General features: G+C 39.4%; 1 protein-coding gene across 2 annotated transcripts in view; it reads left to right on the top strand.

Annotated features, from left to right (window-relative positions):
• The window catches only part of PPP1R12B (protein phosphatase 1 regulatory subunit 12B), a 217,146-nt gene that overhangs the window by 45,879 nt on the left and 147,510 nt on the right, over window positions 1-23,757 (top strand). For both annotated transcript variants that reach the window (XM_028120208.2, XM_028120207.2), the window contains exons 2-3: window positions 9,876-10,006; window positions 17,253-17,371. In XM_028120208.2, coding sequence (XP_027976009.1) covers window positions 9,876-10,006; window positions 17,253-17,371 — 250 coding nt within the window. The remainder of the gene's footprint in view (window positions 1-9,875; window positions 10,007-17,252; window positions 17,372-23,757) is intronic.

Below are 23,757 nucleotides of genomic sequence, written 5' to 3'. Positions count from 1 at the left end.
AAATAGAAAAATCCCTCTCCCAGGACAGCAGTTTACTCTACATGCCAAGTTGGCAGCACCGTAGACCTTGGGGGGCTGTGGTTAAGATAGGTAGCCAAGATATGAGGGAGGTTTCTAATCCAGACTCATGCTAATAAACAGAGTGGTAACCAAAGCACTTTAATGGGATCTTTGTGTTTTGCATGTAGTCTAGCCAGGAGTGACCAACTCAGATCAACCAATTGGGTACATTCCTCATATGAAATTATTGGAGAGTTAGACTAATATCAGTTTACCCTATATATGCTAAAGCAAAGTTATTTTTAGGAAGATAGTATCAGGTATTAAAAATGTTCCATGGGCCAAGTGGTGTCTGGAGACTGGCCCATGAACTCTATTTTGGATACCTCTAAATTGGTAGGTAGAAAACACTTAGGTACTTCTGCAACTGAATATGTGACCTTAAATAAGTCATTTAACTTTCCCGGGACTAGTTTCTCTGTAACATGAAAAGTCCTAGTGTTTTATTTTTTTATTTAAAAAAATTTTTTTTAGTGTGTTTTTCTTTTTTTTTTTAAAGATTTTATTTATTTGAGAGAGAGAATGAGAGAGAGAGAGAGCATGAGAGGGGGGAGGGTCAGAGGGAGAAGCAGACTCCCTGTTCAGCAGGGAGCCCGATGTGGGACTCGATCCCGGGACTCCAGGATCATGACCTGAGCCGAAGGCAGTCGCTCAACCAACTGAGCCACCCGGGCACCCAGTCCTAGTGTTTATTGTGTTAGCTACCATGTTCTTTCCTTCTTTTACATTTTTGTTGTAACATGCTTTTTCCAAGGAACCTCTTTTGATCAAGTCTTTAAAGGTGAATCATCCCATTAGTGTGCCTCAGCTCTTATGTGCAGAGTTTGTAAGAAAAAAACTTCAAGAAGGGGTTTCTTATTTATATACAAGTGTCCGAGTGACTCAGCTGTGTACACTCTTGATCTGAGAGAAACTCATGCTTGGGATTTTTATCATTATTAGTAGGCCTCGTTTATTGTTCCTCAAAATCAGGATTATCATTGAATCATGAAACAGAGATTTGGACACTGGAACTATAAAAGTTCTGTTTGAAGAATAACCATGGGCTTTAAAAAGATGGGCCCTTTATTCTTTCTTCTCAACTTTCTAAAAACCTGCCTTGATCTAACAAGAGGTAGGTCTAATGTATATAGCCTTGTATGGCACAAAATTTGCCAAAGTCATACCTTAAGACAACTTAATGGGCTTTTCTTCTTTTAAGGGGATAAATGCATGGGGAGTGGAGAAGGTTGAAGGAAACATTATTTGAAGGGTAAGGGCTCGGGGCATTTAGAGGAGGCCTTAGTAGAATTCAAAATGAACATATTTGATATGCAAGAGCAAGTATGATACTTGCTCTTAACTGAAGGAAGGTGTTTTCTGTTCCCAAATTGTAAACGTTTATAGTCTTGCAGGTAATATGCCAGTTTACTGAGAACAAAATCTTAGTCAGTATGACACTCCATGGGAAATTCTTTACTTCTGCTCTTTCTCTTGGCTCTCTCTCCCGAAAGGCTACAACAAGGTTGTTGTAGGTCGGGGGTTGTCCAGAGCCTGTCTGACCACTGAGTACATAATCAGATATAGTTCTCACCATCTGGGAGCCAAACTGTCCATGCCAGTGGGGTTGTGAGTTTTTTACACAGGGCTGACAGTCGCCGGAGTCATCTGTCGTGTTGGAGCAGAATGCTATTATGATTTTCACTTGAGTAGTAGTTATACTATATCATGATTAGAACAGAGAGACAGGTACTTGGAAGGACTGACTCAAGCGTTGGATCAGTCAATCTCAGCTACTGATATGTGAAAGCCTTCTCGTAGTGATGATCTGCTGATGGTTGACGTTTCCAAATTTACTGACTCCTTTATCACCTTTAATTTGCTGGCATAAATTCTTGTTCTGTGCTGAGGCTACCTCATTGGAGCAGGGGGACTTGGAGCTTTGAAATGTTGGGTTTCACAGCAAACTCCTCAGTCAGTCCTGCCACCCTAGTTTCAGTTTCGGTCCTCAGCCAGAGTTCTTCCAGCAAAATACCTAGTGGGAGAACCATGGGCAGGTCTTTCAAGGCATTTGCTATTAGGGCTAACTACTAGAAAAAAAACCTTCAAAAACTTTCTGTTAAATGTAGTTGTGTTTTAAAAAGTGGTATAATTAATGTTTTAACCATTTTTCATCTGGCAAAGAAAGGATGACTCACTGCTGTGATTTTCATTAATACCAAGGGATAAGGATGTGGCAGACTCTTCAGGTTCTGATTTCCTGTTTTCTGCCAATTGTGTTTTCCTGTGGCTTCAATAATAAATTACCATAAACATGGTGGCTTAAAACAACAGAAATTTATTATTGCACAAGTTAGAATGTATTATCTGGAGGCTAGAAGCCTGAAATGCAGGTGTTGATAAGGCCGCACTCCTTCTATAGGCTGTAGAGGAATATTTGTTCTTTGCCTCTTCCAGTTTCTGCTGACCATCAACATTCCTTGACTGGTGGCTGTGTCACCTCAGTCTCTGCCTCTGTGGTCACATTGCCTCCTCCTCTGTGGTCTGTTTCAAATCTCCCCCTGCCTCTCTCTCTCTCTTTTTTAAAGATTTATTTGTTTGTTTTTAGAGAGAGACTGAGCAAGGGGAGGGGCAGAGGGAAAGGGAGAGAATCCTTAAGCAGACTCCATGTGGGGCTCGATCCCACAACCCTGAGATCATGACCTGAGCCAAAACCAAGAGTCAGACGCTTAACCGGCGATACCACCCAGGCGACCTCTTTCTAGCTCTTACAAGGACACTTGTCATTGGAGTTAGGGCCCGCTTTGATAAGTTGATCTTGTCATCTCAACATCCTTAATTATATCTGCAGGGACCCCTGGGCAGGTTATTCTTGTTAAAATAAGGTTTATTCACAGGTTTCAGGGACTAGGACATGGACATATCTTTTGGGGGGCAGCCATTCAACACACTGCACCATTGAAAAGGAGACACATGGACAATACAAAATGGGTGGGAGGCAGCAATATACAACATCCTTGCCTGGGCCTAGTCCATACATGGAGGTGCTGTATGATTTTGATGGAATCACCTTGGGCAGCTTAGAGAGAAGTCTTTGGGTGATTCTAGATATCTGAGAATCAACTGAATGTACAGAAAATGTGACTTTCTATGCATTTGGGCATTTATTCTTCCACTTAACAAGTATCTGTTGAGGGCCTCTTGTGTGCCAGGTGCTGCTGTAGGTGTTTTCTAGGTCTGTCATTAGCCTTTGTGGAATTTATAGTCTAGCTTTGCTAGGGATGACTTTTGAGATGTTCATATAGGTGATTCAGGAATGTGGGGTTTGGCTGATTAATGTTTGTGTGAAAGAAATTATGCTCTTTGTCTTATCTCCAAGCATTTAGGGTTTCCAGCATAAAGTTGAAATTATGTAATTTGGGAGATTATATAAATTTTGAATTATATACCTTATATGTAAATTATTATTATTATTGAATTATATAAATTTTGGGAGGCTAAAGGACAAAATAGTGAAATGGATGGAATGGGGATATATTACAAACATCATCATCTCCCAACACGTTGGTCAGCATGATTTGTTGAAATCAAAAGTGTGAGCTGAAAAGTCCAAACTCACAGCTGGTATGCAGCATAAAGCCCAGCTTCTAGGTGTCATCTGCCCTGGCATCTCGAGCTGAGTTTTGTGGGGAAGAGAGTTGTTCTGGGGCAAAGGCAGGTAGTTTTAGCAGTATTCTGAGACACGAGAGCAAGGTCAGCTCTTGGAGCCAGCAGCACTTGGTGGTGGTGACAGTTGCAGGCTATTTTGGGAATGGAGGAGGCTTTGTTTTGTAAGGCTTTCTCTGCACTCCCAGATTTAACTCTGGCACCGATCAACCATCAGCCACTTTTGTCTTTGATATAGAGAGAGGAATATTAGGTACAGTAGAGAGATCATAGTTCCCTTTTATCATTTTATTGGTATAATCAAGTCTTTTTCCTTGGAGATAGCTTATCATTGCCAAGGAAATGTGACATGCTGATTTTAGGAAGTTTTAAATTATTCTGTGGCAATTTTCCTAATATCTCTCTGGACCAATAATTAAATAATATCTCCTTTTGTTAAGGAGCTTAGGAGAAGTTGTTATTTTAGCAATGTTCTGTGTATCCTCAGGAATGAAACATAGAAGGAAATGACATAAGCCACAGCAGAAGGAATAGGATTAAATGCAAAGAATATTCCCATTGATGTCATGAGTAACATCAGAAACTTCTTTAGCATCCTTTGCCTATTCAAGGAAAGGAAAGACTCATCTATCTGGAAGGTTCATGATCGCTCTATGTAGAGGCATCATGTTGGGAGTCCATGCCCCTGGACAAGGTTTTATAGATGGACGAATCTGCTCATCCACCATGCTTCAGTCGTGAATGAGTCAGCAGCACAGCTGCAAATGGAGTGGGCAGAAGGGCATCTAAATTTAGTCATTATTCACTGGAGAAGGTTTTCAGTGACTATTTGTCTCGCCTTCATGGCTTTAGTCATATTCCTTCTTCTGGAGATAGAAACAAAAAGAATGGAGAATGGTCACTCCAAGATATTTCATGAGCACAACTCTGTGGATTGTCTCCGAGGATGATTCTCTTTCAGCTTAACAATGGTACATACTATTTTATTCACATAGCTCCTGAATTTAGGAACCTGCAGAATCCTGGACACTAGAGAGGGAATTTTTTGAAGTCAGACTTAATAAAAAGCTCTAAAATGTTTATAGTTCAAAGACTTTTTTTTTTAACCAAACTGCCTTCCTCCTATAAGATCCTGGAGGTGAGGGAGGGCAGTGATGGGTGAAGAGTTAGTACAATTTGTGCTCTTTCCTGGGGAAGCTGCTATTTGTTGAACTGGTGGCTTTAAAACAACAACAATGCCAGGGTTTAGCTCCTTTAATCCTCACAAAATCCTATGAGGTAGGTCGTATTCTCATGCTATAGATGAGTGCACTGAGGGTGCCTGGACAGCTCGTTGGTTAAGTGTCTGCCTTCCACTCAGGTCATGATCTCAGGGTCCTGGGATCAAGCCCTACAACGGGGTCCCTGCTCAGTAGGAAGTTTTCTTCTCCCTCTCTCTCTGTGATCGCTCTTGTTCTTTCTCAAATAAAATCTTAAAAATAAATTTAGGGGCGCCTGGGTGGCTCAGTGGGTTAAGCGTCTGCCTTCAACTCAGGTCATGATCCCAGGGTCCTGGGATCGAGTCCCGCATTGGGCTCCCCGCTCAGAGGGGAGTCTGCTTCTCCTTCTCCCTCTGCCTCTTCCCCTGGCTTATGCTCGCACTCTCTCTCTCTCCCAAATAAATAAATGAAATCTTAAAAAAAAAAAAAAGGAATAAGTTCACTGATCCTCAGGTTACATACTTCATTCCAGGTTATACATATTGGCAGAGCTGGTATGCAATCCCGGGTTTGTCTGACTTCAAAGCTGATGTTTTTTTAAGATTTTATTTATTTATTTGACAGAGAGACATCGAGAGAGGGAACACAAGCAGGGGGAGTGGGAGAAGGAGAAGCAGGCTTCCCACTGAGCAGGGAGCCCGATGTGGGGCTCGATCCCAGCGGAAGGCAGACGCTTAACAACTGAGCCACCCAGGCGCCCCCAAAGCTGATGTTTTTAACAATATAGTGTCCTTCACTTTGTGGACGGTATGGAGAATAATTTAACTGTTGACCTACTTTATTTTCTTTGAGATGATTCTTTGGAGACTGATGATCTGCCAAAGTACATTGCAGATTAGGCTAGTTTTTTGTTCTCAAACATCCTCACAATGTCTAAAAATACTGAAAATACTGTATCAAGAATTTGAGATTCATAGACAAAAATATAAAACTGAAAAGGGAAAGAACTGAAGTGGTGATAGGGTGAAGGAGATTAAGAAAAGGAAGGGAGAGAAGTAAGAGACATGGAAAGAGAAGTTTTCTCCTGTTTGATACCTGGACTCACTGGGCTTATTTTAGGCTCTCTGGGATTTGGCTGCTCTCATCTTCAAAGGACAAAGAATGATTTTGAAAACCTTGGCTTCCAAAAGTCTGGTGGTGGCCTGGCCATTGGAGCTAAAGTTTTTAGACTGTTGAGCCAAAGAAATTTTGTAACCGAGCATGAAGCAGTTGGCCCAGCTGCTTAACGCAGGTTAAGATGGCACATTTCATCTTCATGATACAGGAGTTTATTATTACATGGGCAAAGCATTTTCTTCTCCTTAGACTTTAGTACGTTCTTAAAAAGTATTGCCTTCCATCATTTCACTAAAAGGTCTTTATTAACAATTTTTAGCAAGGTACTCTGCAATGAGTTCGCCAAATCTTACCTATGGGGATTGCACACTGGCAGACATGCAATATATCTGAAATTTAGTGATAATAATGGTTATGAAATATTTTACATGGTAAAGAAATAAAGAGTAAATGAGGAATGCTTATAGAAATTGGTAAACCTAAGAGAACATCGTAGTAGAAGAAATGTAATTTTTGGAGCTGCTTGTTGAAAAAGAGACCATTATGAATTTTGGCTGTAAGAATCATCTGGCTTCCAAAGGTCAAGTTAGAGGAATATATTATATTGCATCAAATCAAATCTAGGCTGATATGTTAGCTAATCTCAGTAATTGTAAAAAGAGTTTCAAATGGTTTGAGAAAAATGAACAAAGATGCTTTTTGTAACCAGAGTTACCTAATTAAATTTTCATCCAAATTGAGTCAGTCTTTGTTCATGCATGCCCTTGCTTCTAGGCAGAATTGATGTGAGGTTTATCTCTGGAGGAAGTTCCTCTAAGTTCTCTGAGTAATAGATGTACTCCTTAAGCCATATATATATATATATATATATAAATTTGGAAAAGGGAAGAATATTTTAATAGCCTATACAGACAATTGTGGATACTCTTCTTGAATATTATACTAAAAGTCCAACAAGTAAGAGTTTCTTAAATATTAGTTGCAGTGCAGAATCTGAAACATGTCAGTGGATTTTTCTTACTTTGTGACATCAAAATTGAGTGGTCTAACTTATACTTTGAATGAATCTTTTACCCATGCATGATTATCTATACCATGTATTTCATTAGGACTTGGAAAATAAGGGTTCATTGAGTTATGCAGATTTTTCTAAATGTTAATGCATTTACTTATACATTTGTGGATAGTCCCACTGATCTCATCAGAAAAGTATTAAGAGGCTGTCAAGTTCATTGTAGTGGTATGTTTCCCAAAATTCCGAGTTCTTTTGGATGGCCAAATTTTGTCACTGGCAACAAATGCTAGTTATTTTCTTTGAAGTGACAGACTCACCTTGGTCATTTTCAAGTCTTTTTTTTTTTTTTAAAGATTTTATTTATTTATTTGAGAGAGAGAATGAGAGAGAGAGAGCATGAGAAGGGAGAGGGTCAGAGGGAGAAGCAGACTCCCCGCTGAGCAGGGAGCCTGATGCAGGAGCCTGATGCAGGACTTGATCCCGGGACTCCAGGATCATGATCTGAGCTGAAGGCAGTCACTTAACCAACTGAGCCACCCAGGCGCCCCATTTTCAAGTCTTAAACCATAATTTGCATGTCAGTTCTTTTGAGTAAAAATAGCATTCCATGAAAAAGTGCCTAGTTCATCTCACAATAGATGGCACAAGTGCTTTTTTCTTGGAGATAACCATCATACTTTGGGATACAGCGGAAGTGCTTTATGTATACCTCCTATGTCACACATAATATTTAAAAGACTTATAACCAAGGATTGAGATTTAGTAAAATTAATAATATTTTACTGCTTCAACAAGGTCATTTTTAAATTTTTTTAAGATTTTTATGGGACACCTGGGTGGCTCAGTTGGTTAAGCTTGTGCCTTCGGCTCAGGTCATGATCCCAGGGTCCTGAGATCGAGCCCCGCATCAGACTTCTTGCTCAGCAGGGAGCCTGCTTCTCCCTCTGCCTGTGCTCCCCCTGCTTGTGCTCACTCGCGCGCTCTCTGTGTCTCTCACAAAGATTTCGTTTATTTATTTGAGAGGGAGAGAGAGAGAGAGTAAGTGAGATAGAGAGAGAGCAAGTGAGAAAGAGAGAGAGCAGGAGCAGGGGGGAGGGGCAGAGGGAGAGGGAGAAGCAGACTTCCTGCTGAGTAGGGAGCCCGATGCGGGGCTCCAACCCAGGACCCTTGAGATCATGACCTGAGCCAAAGGCAGACACTTAACTGACTGAGCCACCCAGGCACCCCCATCAAGGTCATTCTTAAATAAAACTGTTTTGTTTTGTTTTTTAAAGATTTTTATTTATTTGTTTGTTTGCAAGACACAGCAAGAGAGGGAACACAAGCACGGGGAGTGGGAGAGAGAAGCAGGCTTTCCTCTGGGCAGGGAGCCCAGTGCGGGGCTCGATCCCAGGACCCTGGGATTATGACCTGAGCCGAAGGCAGACGCTTAACCGACTGAGCCACGCAGGCGCCCCTGTTTTGTTTTGTTTTAAACTGTGACCACCCAGGCGCCCCTGTTTTGTTTTGTTTTAAACTGCGAGTACGTGGTAGGGAAGAATACAGTGAGTACTGGTTATCCTTTGAGGCTACTGCCTTGATTCATATTAAGGCACTGGTAGTTTTATCCATAATACCTTATGTATCCTTAGTGCAAATGTCAACACAGTGAAAAGGGCAAATAATGTCTTAATATTGTTAGAGAAAATCATTTTGATCTGAAAATAGCTTCTCAGCTGAAGTTTTAACTCCCACCACACACACCCCCAGGCCCCAAGGAAGGGATTTAAAGACAAGTTTTTTTTTTCAAAAAGGAGTCTCATTTGTTTCTAGGTCCTGAATTATTCCAACTGCTTTAGAACAATCAAAGCCTTGATAATGATTGCCCTTATCAATGTGGGCATTTTACCTCCTTTTTATTCTATAGATAAGTTAAGACAGCCTTTTGGTCTGCAGATCTCATTGCTATTTGTTACTGTTTCTTTTAGGCTTATGGTAAGCCTAAAGTTTCTATTTAAAGAGCTCCTCTGCTTTCTCCTAATTGTTGCTGTGAGATGGGCAGTTAAGGATCCCTAACCATCCAAACTACAAACATACTTTGCCGTATTGTGTGGAGCCATTCAAAAAACACATGAAAAGAAAGTACATTTCTTCAGTTTGAAATGATCACCTCATCCTTTCTCACCACAGCAGGGATTGTTTGACAACCCTAGAATCTTCAACTGTAGCTTCCCACTGAGAAAATTGCATTTGATTCTGTGTGATTGTTTTCTTTTGAAATTCATAAGCAAATTAGTGGTTTCTAGCATGTCCTCTTTTATATTATGATGATGAAACAGCTCACCCATTTATAGTACTTTAGAAATCACTTTCACAATTAATCCTAATAGTACTATAAATAAAATTAAGTATCATTATACCTATCTCACAGCTGAGATTTGTTTTAAAAAACTTAATTATTTATTAGAGAGTGCATGCGAGTGCGTGTATGTGCACACATGAGTGAGGGGAAAGGGAGAGAGAGAATCTCCAGCAGACTCCCCACTGAGCACAAAGCCCGATGCAGGGTTCGATCCCATAAGCTCGAGACTATGACCTAAGCCAAAACCAAGAGTTGGACACTCAACCACTGAGCCACCCAGGTGCCCCCACAGCTGAGATATTGAGACATACAGACAATTCAGGGGTTTGCATAAAATCACAAAGCTTAGAAGTCATTCTCTGGACACTTTATCAGTATGCAAGAAATAGAAATTAATGTATCATTACAACTGTTGTATTGTCAATGCCCAGAGAGTGTCTGGCACATAGTAGAACTCAGTAAGTACTTGTCCAGTGAATGATTGGACTTTTCTTTTCAGGCCTGTATTGATGAAAATTTGGACATGGTGAAGTTTCTGGTGGAGAACAGAGCCAATGTAAACCAGCAGGACAACGAGGGCTGGACACCCCTTCATGCAGCAGCTTCCTGTGGTTATCTCAACATAGCAGAGTGAGTCTCTGTATGGGTTTGGATTATTTGTAGGAATAGGCTTCATTTCTCTTCTGCTCTTAAAAATTTGAATTCATAAATAGTTATAATTTCTATTACAAATTATAAAAGCAGGAGTTTGAATCATTTTTAAGGAATAATTGATACTGTTTTTATATACCTGCTAAATCCACAATTTTTTTTTAAGGATTTATTTATTTATTTTAGAGAGAGAAAGAAAGACAGCACAAGTCATGGGAGGGACAGAAGGAGGGAATCTTCAGGCAGACTCCCCGCTGAGCGCAGAGCCCTACATGGGGCTCCATCTCATGACCCATGAGATCATGACCAGACCTGAAACCAAGAGTCAGGTGCTTAACCAGCTGAGCCACCCAGGTGCCCCAAATCCACAGCTTTTTAGTTGAAATTTTTTGTTTGCTTCTATTCCCAGGTAATTCATATTTGTTTGGATATTTAGAGGTAGCTTCTGTTGTACTCTCTGGGTCACTTTTTGAGCAACTCTAACAATGTGTGGGCAGGCCTAAAGATTTTTTTCTGGACTTCTTTGTAAACTTGTTTTATTGTTTAAGAAAAAAAATCAGTGCTTAGTACAAATGAAGGTAGAGAAGGCCTGGCATACTGATCACAATACCCATATAGTTAATAGCAGAAGAATGAGCCTAAACATGGAGCAAAGGAAGGGTAGGGATTGGCATGTATTCTCCACATTAGTTGAATGGGTATGTTTATTAAGACACATAAGTAGCTCTTGACCTCCATCACAACTAGTTGCCCCTGCCTTGGGCAGAGAATCCTGGCCACATCATGTCTGGTATATAAGAGGTACTAAATAAATGTTGAGTGAAGGAATGAAGGTTATTTTTATTTATTTATTTTTTTAAAAGATTTTTATTTATTTATTTAACAGAAATAGAGAGCACAAGTAGGCAGAGCGGCAGACAGAGGTAGAGTGAGAAGCAGGCTCTCCGCCAAGCAGGGAGTCTGATACAGGGCTCGATCCCAGGACCCTGGGATCATGACCTGAGCCAAAGGCAGCCGCTTAACCAACTGAGCCACCCAGGCACCCCAGGTTATTTTTATTTTTATATTACTTATTTATTTATTTTGAAAATTTAATTTTTTTTAAGATTTCACTTATTTTGAGAGAGAGAGTGCACATGCAAGTAGGGGGAGGGGCAGAGGCAGAGGTAGAGAGAATCTCAAGCAGACTCCATACTGAGCATGGAGCCCGATGTGGGGCTCAGTCTCATGACACTGAGATCATGACCTGAGCTGAAATCAAGTTCTGGCCACTTAACCAGCTGAACCATGCAGTATTTTTAAGTAATCTCTATGTCCATCGTGGGGTTTAATCTCACAACCCAGAGATCAAGAGTCACATGCTCCACCAATTGAGCTAGGTGGGCACCCTTGAAGGTTATTTATTTATTTTTTTAAGGTTTATTTATTTTCGAGAGAAAGAGAGAGTGCATGTGCATGTGAGTTCGGGGAGGGACAGAGGGAGAGAATCTCAAGCGGATTTGCTGATTTGCAGAGCCTATTGGGGCAGGGGGAGGTTTGATCTCATGAGCCTGAGATCATGACCTGAGCAGAAATCAAGAGTCAGACACTTAACCAACTGAGCCAGCCAGGCACCTCTGAAGGTTGGTTGGTTTGTTTGTTTTTTAATATTTTATTTATTTATTTAATTGACAGAGAGAGAGAGAGACAGTGAGAGAGGGGACACAAGCAGGGGGAGTGGGAGAGGGAGAAGCAGGCTTCCCGCGGAGCAGGGAGCCCGATGTGGGGCTCGATCCCAGGACCCTGGGATCATGACCTGAGCCAAAGGCAGTTGCTTAACCAACTGAGCCACCCAGGTACCCCGGTTTGTTTGTTTGTTTGTTTGTTTTTTAAATAGGAAGGAGGGCTTAGCAGTTGAAATATCTTTAAAATGAGACAATCGAGTGTATTCTAGATGAGAGTAGATTTAGGTTGATAAGGTAAATTCACTGAATCAAATCATGATATTCTGTGATCCTTTGAAAATCAGATGCTTGTTTTAAGGCCCCTTTCCATATAATTAGAGCTCTATTACATTTCTCTTATCTAGCAAGCAGCAGGGAGGATTATGTTGGCAGCTGTGTGAGGCCTGGGAATGGCTTCCTACACAATCTGATTTGCCCAGGTTTCCTGGGGGAGAGCCTGTGTCTCTGTTTTGCTTTTGAGCCAGAGATGCTCAGTGGGAGAAGTTAAACAAAGGGAGACTCCGACCAGAGAAGCGCTATGCAGCAGTGCTGGTGTTTGACTGGGCTGCTTGTTCTAAAAAGTGGACAACGGGATTGGCCCCAAAGCCAACAGAAACGAACAATGCAGTTTTCTTTAGTCTCAGTCCTTCTCCGTGTTCTCATTTAGTAAAAATCAGTCACGTCTTCAACCCTCAGACTGCCCTCTTTTTAGAATCTCCTAGGAAAGGCTCTGATTCTCAGCCTCACCACTAATGCCAACATTCTCCAGTCTAAGACTTATGGTGGCTTCCTCATAGATTTTGATTTTTACTTTAAAAATTTATCTAAGAAACAGTTATAGAACATGTTAGCACCTCATTTTTTGTATGTCATTATTTGTTCAGATGGCTTGTTTGTGATTTTTGAGTTACCAGATCTCATTACACTCAAGAATTTCACTTTTTACCCTTTGGAAGGTAACCAGCAGAGCCCATGCTTGGAATTAGGATCACTTGTGTTGGCATTGTCCGTGGAGTCTCTTTTTTTTCCTCTTTTTGTGAAGTTGAGTGCAGAGAATGATTGTAAATGCTTTTTTACAGTGATTTCTTTAATTCATCTTTCTGGATGAACACAATTCCTTTGGAAACAAGTTCAAAATTTAACAATCTCCTGCCCAAATAAATAGTACCTTGAGTGAAAGGAATCAGTAAGAGTTACTGTTTCCTTATATAAATTATTACTCATTAGACATATGAAAGTCTGACCAGGAGAGTGATGATCTAGACTAGAATCTATTGCATAGGTGGGGTGGTGGTAGGGATGGCCTTCTTTAATTTATCTTTCATTATGCATATCATTATTAGACAGGTTTTGACCTTGTCATTATTTACTTATTTGTGATACTTTCTGTACAATGGAAAAGAACCCCACTGTTTTATCATTTCGGTTGCTTTACCTTAGGTCCTATGAACAGTGTTTTAGATAGGATTAGCCCTTGGTCATTTTGTCTTTTTTTTTTAATCTTAAAGATCTTAAATTTTTACACTCTTATGCTCTGAATCATAGGAATTCTAAATGTCAAGGGAATGGAAACAAACAAAAGGCAAACTAGCTTTCTAGGAAGAATCTAAGAGGCGCCTGGGTGGTTCAATTCGTTAAGTGTCCGCCTTCGGCTCAGGTTATGATCCTGGGGTCCTGGGATCAAGCCCCGTGTCAGGCTCACTGCTCAGCAGGGAGTCTGCTTATCCCTCTCCCTCTGCCCACCCCTCCCCCAGCTCATGCTCTCTCTCTCACTCTCTCTTGCTCTCTCAAATAAATAAAATCTTTAAAAAAAAAAAGAATTGAAATGCACTCTGTTTCATGTTCCATTACCTTTTTGTCTCATATTTGAACTCAGTATGATATACTTTTAAAAAAGAGGCTATTATTTTTCTCATTTTAATTTGAGTTCAGGCTTATTGTTAGTAAGCTGGATGTTTTATATTTTTATTACCAATAAGTGTTTAACTTAGAAGCAGCGGGTTGACCCAAGGGTACAGCATTTAGTTTGAATTTATAGTTTATTGGGATGCTAATTTATTCTGAGTTTTTAAACACATTAAATTTTCTTTCTTCCTCCTTTAGATAGTAGTGAAAATACTTTATATCAGTCGTGAGTTAGGAAAAATAGAAGGGCTTTATTTTCTGAGGGGCATATTTATTGAGATAATGGGTATTTCTGAGCCTTTAGGTAACTATAAAGATTCTCAGGAGTAAAGTAAATATTAACTTTATAGAATGATATTTATTCTTGTTCAGGTAAAAGTGGGAAACTAAACAGGTTTTTACTTCTTTTTTTCCTAAAAATGGTCTAGAAAGGTAGCCTTGCTTAACAGTAATCTCTGATTCATGATGAGCCAGATTGCCTTCTAGAAATGAGTCTTCTTGATCCTGAGCATAAGAACATGTCAGAAAAGGGAAAAGCAGGGGCCTGTATACCCAAGTGACATTGTGCCCGATCCAGGAAGGGAAGGAATAGATGTCAGAGCAGAGTGGGTAAGATGTTTCATTTATTTCAGGTACTATTTATGTAGTGCCGAGAGAAAAGAGATGATGTCAGAATGTTACAGCAATAACAGTGAGAAAGACACAGTTCTTGCCCTCAAGTAACTTTCAGCCTAATTGGGTGGTTGCATCAATAGTGTCTTGGCAGAGGTCCAGAATTAGTGCTGTGGAAGGCAGCGGGGGGAGGGTGGAATTAAAGGAAGGAGACAGAGGATTCATTTGGTGAGAACAAGCAAAGGCTGCATGAAGGCAAAAGCATTTTAAATGGACATTGAAAATGGAGTTTCTAGAAGGGAAAGGAGATGGGAGGGTGTTTCATCCAGTTGGAGGAAACTACTGAGCTGTGGAAGATTGCTGAGTGAGAGTGGGATATGTTTGAGAACATTTAGTAGTTCAATGTGATTAGAATATAGAGTACAGGTCAACCCAAAAAGCATTCATTGAGTGCTTACTGTGTAGATTATTTCCATTTTGACTTTTCAGGGTGGGGGAGGTGTAACTGAATGTTTCTTTGGCCTGACGTTGAGGAACCAGAAGAGAGAAGATATTGAATATGTGGAAATGAAGGAGTAATTGATGAACAGAGGACTGGTACTTGATAGAACTAAGAAAGTAGATATAGAGAATTAACCTTTGAATTGGAAGAAAGTTTCTTCCTCTGAGACTGTGAGGGAAGGACAGGGACAGCTGAAAATTAGATGACTTGCGAATGCTTTTACACTTTATATATGTGCAGCTGATCCAGAAATTCACATTTATTGAGGCTCTGTTATACCAGGTACTAGGCACTGAGAAAGCACAAACATGATTTTAATATAGTCTCTGTTGATTCTTTCTCTTTGCCAACTTTTTGAATATAGTGACCATATCTTGATTATCTTTTGAAAATCTACAATATCTGGGGCACGTGGGTGGCTCAGTCATTAAGCGTCTGCCTTTGGCTCAGGTCATGATCCCGGGGTCCTGGGATCGAGCCCCACATTGGGCTCCCTGCTCTGTGGGAGGCCTGCTTCTCCCTCTCCCACTCCCCCTGCTTGTGGTCCCTCTCTCTTGCTGTGTCTCTCTCTGTCAAATAAATAAGTAAAATTTTTAAAAAAAATATTTAAAAAAAATCTACAATATCTAAAATGTGGTACCTTAAACATAGTAGGGGACCAATAAATGGTCACTGACTTGTTGAAGCTGATTTAAATAGTTTTCTTTCCCCCTTTATTTTTTATTTATTTTTTTATTAACATATAATGTACTATTTGTTTCAGGGGTACAGGTCTGTGATTAATCAGTCCTACACAATTCACAGTGCTAACCATAGCACATACCCTCTCCAATGTCCATCACCCAGTTACCCCATCCCTCCCACCCCCCTCCACTCCAGCAACCCTGTTTCCTGAGATTGAGCCTCTTATGGTTTGTTTCCCTCTCTGGTTTCGTCTTGTTTCATTTTTTCCTTTCTTCCCCTATGATCCTCTGCCTTGTTTCTCAAATTCCACATATCAGTGAGATCATATGATAATTGTCTTTCTCTGATTGACTTATTTCACTTAACATAATACCTTGTAGTTCCATCCACATCATTGCAAATGGCAAGATTACATTTTTGTGATGGCTGCGTAATATTCCATTGTGTGTGTGTGTGTGTACACACATACCATGTCTTCTTTATCCGTTCATCTGTTGATGGACATCTGGGCTCTTTCCATAGTTTGACTACTGTGGACATTGCTGCTATAAACATTGGGGTGCAGGTGCTCCTTCAGATCACTACATTTGTGTCTTAGGGGTAAATACCTAGTAGTGCAATTGCTGGGTTGTAGGGTAGTTCTATTTTCAACTTTTTGAGGAACCTCCATACTGTTTTCCAGAGTTCTTTCCCCCTTTAAATACTCTGAGTATTTGTTAGAGTTCCCAGCATTACTGGGATTCTCATTGGCCCAAAAGCAACTTGATCTAGTGAACAGATGAACTAGACTTGAAGATGGGAGGCTGGGGCCACCACTTCTGTCAGTTGCCACTTCTATGATTTCAGGAAAATAACATGTATGAGCCTCAATTTCTTGTGGAGGTAGTACTGCCCATATTGTCTACTTCTTAAAATTGCCTGACACATTATGTAATTTTATGTGAAAGCACTTTGAAAATCAAAAAGGATACATTTAAGGTATTAAAATGATCAGACCTTTCTTCTTTAGAATTGAGTTTTGTATTTAGTGTAGAAGGTTTCACGTAGATGGCTGGTTGAAGGGAGAGTTTTGTGGAGGCATAATTTAGGCAGATTAATGCACATTTTATTTCATTACTTTTCTGTTTTCATACCCAGCACTACTTAATATACTCTAATGAGGCATTGAGAAAGTTTTTGTGAGAATTACTTCCTTACATATCTTCTGAGGGCTCTTACTGACAATATTACAAGTGTATAAATCCTTTTGGGAATCTGTGTTTGGATCTCAGGGAGGGTGGGTGAGTTTTTATGGCTGCATGTCTTCCTAATGGTATTTAGAAAATCTCTTGCTATCCAATGGGAGTGAGAGGGTGGAAGTTAGGAATATGAGTGTGAGGGGTGCCTGGGTAGCTCAGTTGTTAAACGTCTGCCTTCCGCTCAGGTCATGATCCCAGGGTCCTGGGATCAAGCCTCACATCGGGCTCCCTGCTAGGTGGGGAGCCTGCTTCTTCTCCCTCTCCCACTCCCCCTGCTTGCGTTCCCTCTCTTGCTGTGTCTCTCTCTGTCAAATAAATAAATAAAATCTTTAAAAAAAAAAAAGAATATGAGTGTGAAAGAAATCCTGTTTGTTGGTATTGCTTGTCACGAAATAGAGAAGCTTCCAGTCCTAATTATTGAAGGCTAATGGAGTTAGAAATTAATAATGGAACATGTTATCTGAGACCACATTTAAAACCCCAAAACAGTGGCCTTGCTCTGTATTGAAGACCATATGCACAAGTATAAATTATTATTAGACTGACAGAGATAATGTAGATCCTGGATCTTGTCTACACAGGTATTTCATTAACCATGGAGCCAGTGTGGGTATTGTGAATAGTGAAGGTGAAGTCCCCTCTGACCTTGCAGAAGAGCCTGCCATGAAGGATCTTCTTCTGGAGCAAGTGAAGAAGCAAGGTAACCTAAGCGATTTCAGGGGACCAGGAGAGACTTTCAAACATTGCCACTTTCTATCCATTTGCTGTATAGAATTTTTCATTATCATATGATAAGAGAGGATTAGATCTGTCTCCACAGCATTAGTCATCAATCACCAACATCATGTATTCTCTTAATAACTCACACAAGAATAGCCCTAATGTCAAAAGGGTGGACTGGTCATTCCTTGTTTTTGTCATATCCGGTATACCCTTTGTATAGTTGGGAGTGACCTGAGCATTCTTTGATAATACAAATCAGACTGATGAGGAGCATGAAGTTTCTCACTGTGTGTACATGGTACTGGATTTGGCTACACATTATAAAGTCTAAAGAAAGGATGATATACAGTGTAAATTTGAGTATTGGGCAAATTCTGCTGGTGACTTTGTATCTTTTCTCTTGATGAGAGCTGAAAGTGGTGCTGGTAAAAGTATTTATTATAAAACCTCTGAAATGATCCTTAACCATACTGACCATGAAAATTATTCTGCAGTTTGTTATTTAGAAGAATAAACTCTACAAATACTTAATTTTAATTTTCAGAAAAATCCATATCAGAGAATAAGTCAGGATTTTCCTGAAGTTTCTGTGTTCTTTTAATAAAAAAATATTGCAAATAGTCAGATGGCAGGGAGGACAGGTTTTAGGAAGTTTGCTAGAACCATCAAAAAACTTTGTGGACATAGTTTGTTGTGATGTTTACTCTTTCTGTTAAATTAGCTTACCCACAATCTGCATTTCATTCCAAAAGATTTAAGTTCCAGTGGCCTTTCCTGATATGATCCTTTAGAACAGGCAGGCCAGTCCTGGCCACATCCATTTGTTCACATATTACCAAAAGCTGCGTTTGCACTTACCACAGCAGAGTTGAACACACCGAATGGCTCACAAAGTGGAAAATATTTGATATCTGGCTTTTTATGGAAAGTATGCCAATACCTTAAAATAATGATGTTCTGGGGCAGTTAATACTTGTTTTTACTGCCTTCCCATGTATAATTTTTGTGCTCTTTGAATTAAAGAATTTTATACTTAGTTTACCGTTCAGTCCCACTCAGCCTTATGCTAAGATTGGCATCACTATTTACAAAAACTTTTTTTTTAAACAAACGGTTTTTATAATAGCTTTGATTTAAGAAACCAACTTTTCTTTAAAGATTTTTATTTGTATATTTGTCAGAGAGAGAGAGAGCACAAGCAGGGGGAGCAGTAGAGGGAGAGGGAGAAGCAGGCTCCTCACTGAGCAAGGAGCCTGATGTGGGACTCGATCCCAGGACTCCAGGATCATGACCTGAGCCGAAGGCAGACACTTAACGACTGAGCCACCCAGGCATCCTGAAACCAACTTTTCTTTAAAAAAAAAAAAAGATTTATTTATTTGAGAGAGAGAAGGTGGAGGGCAGAGGGAGAAAATCTCAAGCAGACTGCCCGCTGAGTGCAGGGAGTGACCCATGAGATCATGACCTGAACCTAAATCATGAACCAGACACTCAACTGACTGAGCCACTCAGGCGCCCCAAGCAACCAACTTTTCTATTTGGATTTCTGACTCTTCAATTAAGGAATATGCTCTTTAATTAAGGAATATGCTCTGTTCAATTAAGGAATAAGAGGTATTCAAATGTATGCTTAACAATTTAGCACTGTTCTCTCTTTGTGTGGAATTCTGGTATATTCTAAATCAGATATCCCTTTCAGTTTCAAGAGGATATAACAGTCATAAATTAATATGCACCCAACTTTTGAACACCTAAATATATTAAACAAATACTGACAGATCTGAAGGGAAAAATAGACAATGATACAATAATAGAAGGGGACGTCAGTACCCCACTTTCAACAATGGATAGATCATCTGAACAGAAAACCAACAAGGAAACATTGGACTTGAACTATACTGTAGACCCTGTGGACCTAATAGACATATACAGAACATTCCATCAATAAGAGGAGGAAAACTGGACTGGAAAACTCAAACTCACAAATATGTAGAGATTAAACAATGTGCTACTAAACACCCAGTGGGTCAAAGAAGAAATCAAAAGAAGAATTTAAAAATATCTTTTTTTTTTAAAGATTTTATTTTTTTATTTTGAGAGAGAGAATGAGAGATAGAGAGCACGAGAGGGAAGAGGGTCAGAGGGAGAAGCAGACTCCCTGCTGAGCAGGGAGCCCGATGTGGGACTCGATCCCGGGACCCCAGGATCATGACCCGAGCCGAAGGCAGTTGCTTAACCAACTGAGCCACCCAGGCGCCCAGAATTTAAAAATATCTTGAAAAACACGAAAATGGAAACACAGCATGCTAAAACTTACGGAATGCAGCAAAAGCAGATCTTAGAGGGAAGTTTATAGTGACAAATGCTTACATTAGGAAAAAAGAAATATCTCAAATAAACAACTCACCTTTACATTTCAGAGAACTAGAAAAAGGAATAAACTAAGCCCAAGTTAGCAGAAGGATGGAAATAACAAAGATCAGAGCAGAAATAAATGAAACAGAGACCAGAAAAAAAAATAGAAAAGATTAATGAAACTAAGAGCTGTTTTTTGAAAGATAAATAAAATTGACAAACCTCGGGTGCGTGGGTGGCTCCGTTGTTAAGTGTCTGCCTTCGGCTCAGGTCATGATCCCAGGGTCCTGGGATCGAGTCTCGCATTGGGCTCCCTATTTGACAGGAAGCCTGCTTCTCCCTCCTACTCCCCTGCTTGTGTTCCTGCTCTCACTGTCTCTTTCTCTGTCAAATAAATAAATAAAGTCTTTAAAAAAAATTGACAAACCTTAAGTTAGACTAAGAAGAAAAGAGAAGACTGAAATAAAACCAAATGAAAGAAGAGGCATTACAGCTGATACCACAGAAATACAAAGCATGATAAAAGACCACTATGAACAACTATGGTTAACCTAGACGAAATAGATAAATTTCTAGAAATTTGCAACTACCAAGACTGAATCAGGAAGAAACAGAAAATCTGAACAGACTGATAACAAATAAGGAGATTGGATCAGTCATCAAACAATAAGAAAAGCCCAGGACCAGATGATTTCTTAGGTTAATTCTACCAAACATTTAAAGAAGAATTAATACCAATCCTTCTCAAATTGTTTCAAAAAAAGTGAAGAGGAGGGAACACTCCCAAACTCATTTTATGAGGCCAGCATTACCCTGATACCAAAGCCAGATAAGGACAGTACAAGAAAAGGAAAGTATAGGCCAATATCCCTGCTGAATATAGATGCAAAAATTCTCAACAAAATATTAGCAAACCAAATTCAGCAGCACAACAGAAAGATCATACACTGTGATCAAGTGGGGTTTATCTCTGAGATGCAAGAGTGGTTCAACATACATAAATCAATAAATATGATACACAACATTAATAGAATGAAGGGTAAAAATTATCATCTCAACAGATTCAGAAAAAGCATCTGATAAAATACAACAACCTTTCATGGTAAAACTTCTGAACAAATTGGATATAGAAGGAATTATTTCAACATAATAAAGGCCATATATGACAAGCCCATAGTTAACATCATACTCAATGGTGAAAGGTTGAAAACTTTTCCTTTATGATCAGGAACAAGCAAGGGTGCCCACTCTCACCACTTCTATTCAACATATTACTAGAAGTCCTAGCCAGAGTAGTCAAGCAAGAAAAAGAAATACAAGGCATGTAAATCAGAAAGGAAGAACTAAAATTTTCTTTGTGTGCAGATGATTATGATCTCGTGTATAGAAAATTCTGAAGACTACCAAAAAACTCTTAGCACCAAAAACAATAAATTGATTAGGAATAAATTTAACCAAGGAAGTGAAAGATCTGAAAAGAAAGAAATTGAAGAAGACATATATAAATGGAAATCCAGCCATGGATTGAAAGAATTAATATTGTTAAAATGTCCAAAGCCAGCTATAGATTCAATGTAATCCCTATCAAAATTTCAGAGGCATTTTTCATGGAAATAGAAAAAAACAATCCTAAAGTTTGTATGGAACCACAAAAGACCCCAAATTGCCAAAGTAATCCTGAAAAAGAACAAAGCTGGAGGCATCACACTTCCTGATTCCAAAACTATATACTAAGCTATAGTAATCAAAGCAGTGTGGTATTGGCATAAAAATAGACACACAGACCAATGGAACAGAATGGAGAGCCCAAAAATAAACCTTCACATACATAGTTAACTAATACTTGAACAAGAGAGCCAAGAGGACTCATTAGGGAAGGGATAGTCTTTTCAATAAATGGTGTCAGGAAAACTGCATAATCCCATGCAGAAAAATGAAATGGGACCCCTATCTTATAACACTCACAGAAATTAACTCAAAATGGAGTTAAAACCAATGCATATGACTTGAAGCTATAAAACTCCCAGAAGAAAACATGGGGGAAAACCTCCTTTACATTGGTCTTGACAATAATTTTTGGGATATGACACAAAAAGCTCAAGCAACAAAGGCGAAAATAAATAAGCAGGACGACATCAAACTAAGGAGTTTCTGCACAGCAAAAGAAACAATGAACAAAATGAAGACATCCTACAGAATGGGGAAAAAATATCTGCAAATCATATATCTGATAAATACATAAGGAACTCATACAACTCAACAGCAAAAACAAACAAAATGGGCAGAAGAACTGGATGGACATTTTTTCAAAGAAGATGTACAAACAGGTTTATGTGAAGATGTTCAGCATCACTAATCATCAGGGAAACAAATCAAAACCACTGTGAGATACCACCTCACACCTGTTCAAATGGCTATCATCAAAAAGACAAGAAATACTAAGTGTTGGCAAGGCTGTGGAGAAAAGGGAACCCTTGTACACAGGTGGTGTGAATGTAAATTGGTATAGCAACTATGGAAAACTGCATGGAATTTCCTTAAAAAATTAAAAATAGTACTATCATATGACCCAGTAGTCCCACTTCAGGGTATATATCCAAAGAAAATGAAAGTAAAATCTCAAGAGAAGGGCATCTAGGTGGCTCAGTCAGTTATGCAGCCGACTCTTGATTTTGGCTCAGGTCATGATCTCAGGGTCCTGAGTCTGAGCCCCACGTCAGGTTCCTTGCTCAGTGGGGAGTCTGCTTGAGGATTCCTTCTCCCTCTGCCCCTCCTCCCCTAAAATAAATAAATCTTAAAAAAAAAAAGGATCTCAAAGAGATATCTGTACTCCTCTTTTCAATGCAGCATTATTCACAATAGCCAAAATGTGGAAGCAACCTAAGTGTCAGTCTATGGATGAATGGATAAAGATGTTTTATATATATATATAATGGAATATTATTCAGCCATGAGAAAGAAGGAAATATTGCTATGTACAACAATGTGGGTGGGCCTTGAGGGCATTATGCTAAGTGAAATAAGTCAGACAGAGAAAGAAACAAATATTATATGATCAGAGAGTAGAATGGTGGTTTCCAGGGGCTAGGGGTGGGGATGAATGGGGAGATATTGGTCAAAGGGTACAAACTTCCGGTTATAAAATAAGTTCTGTGGATCTAATGTACAGCATGGTAACTGTAATTAACAATACTGTATTATGAACTTGAAAGTTACTAAGCGATTTTAAATGTTTCCAGCACAAAAAAGAAATGATAATTATGTGAGGTGATACTGTTGTTAACTAACTTTATTGTAGTGATCATTTTGCATATATAAGTATCAAATCAACATGTACAAATTTAACGTAGACAGTGTTATATGTCTATTGTATCTCAGTGACTCTGGAAAAAAAAAAGAAATAAATTGCTTACCCTTTCACCCCATCAGTCTCCCCAAATCAGACAGATAATCCTTAGGTAGCTCACAGGTTTTCATTTAGGAAGTGAGTTGGAAGGGGGTAGACCAAGCACAGATAAAGCCTGCTCATGAGTATAGAACTCTTTGGATGGCTATGTTTGTATTTGGGACATGTCATTTTTTGGGGTATTTTTTTAATTAACATATAATGTATTATTTGTTTCAGAGGTGCAGGTCTGTGACTCATTAGTCTTCTATAATATCCAGTGCTCATTACAACACATACCCTCCTCAGTGTCCATCACCCAGTTACCCCATCCCCTCACCCCCCCTCCCCTCCAGCAGCCCTCAGTTTATTTCCTAAGATTAAGAGTCTCTTATGGTTTGTCTCCCTCTCTGGTTTCATCTTGTTTCATTTTTTCCTCTCTTCCCCTATGATTCTCTGCCTTGTTTCTCAAATTCCACATATCACTGAGATCATATGATAATTGTCTTTCTCTGATAGACTTATTTCACTTAGCATAATACCTTCTAGTTCCATCCATATCATTGCAAATGGCAAGATTTCATTTTTGTGGTGGCTGCGTAATATTCCATTCCATATCTTTA

Source organism: Eumetopias jubatus, unplaced genomic scaffold, assembly GCF_037043125.1.
Source record: "Eumetopias jubatus isolate StellerSeaLion01/CBP00866 unplaced genomic scaffold, mEumJub1_p1.0 scaffold_12, whole genome shotgun sequence".
In the NCBI taxonomy this organism is placed as follows: domain Eukaryota; kingdom Metazoa; phylum Chordata; class Mammalia; order Carnivora; family Otariidae; genus Eumetopias; species Eumetopias jubatus.
This window is presented reverse-complemented; position numbering and strand designations above follow the sequence as displayed.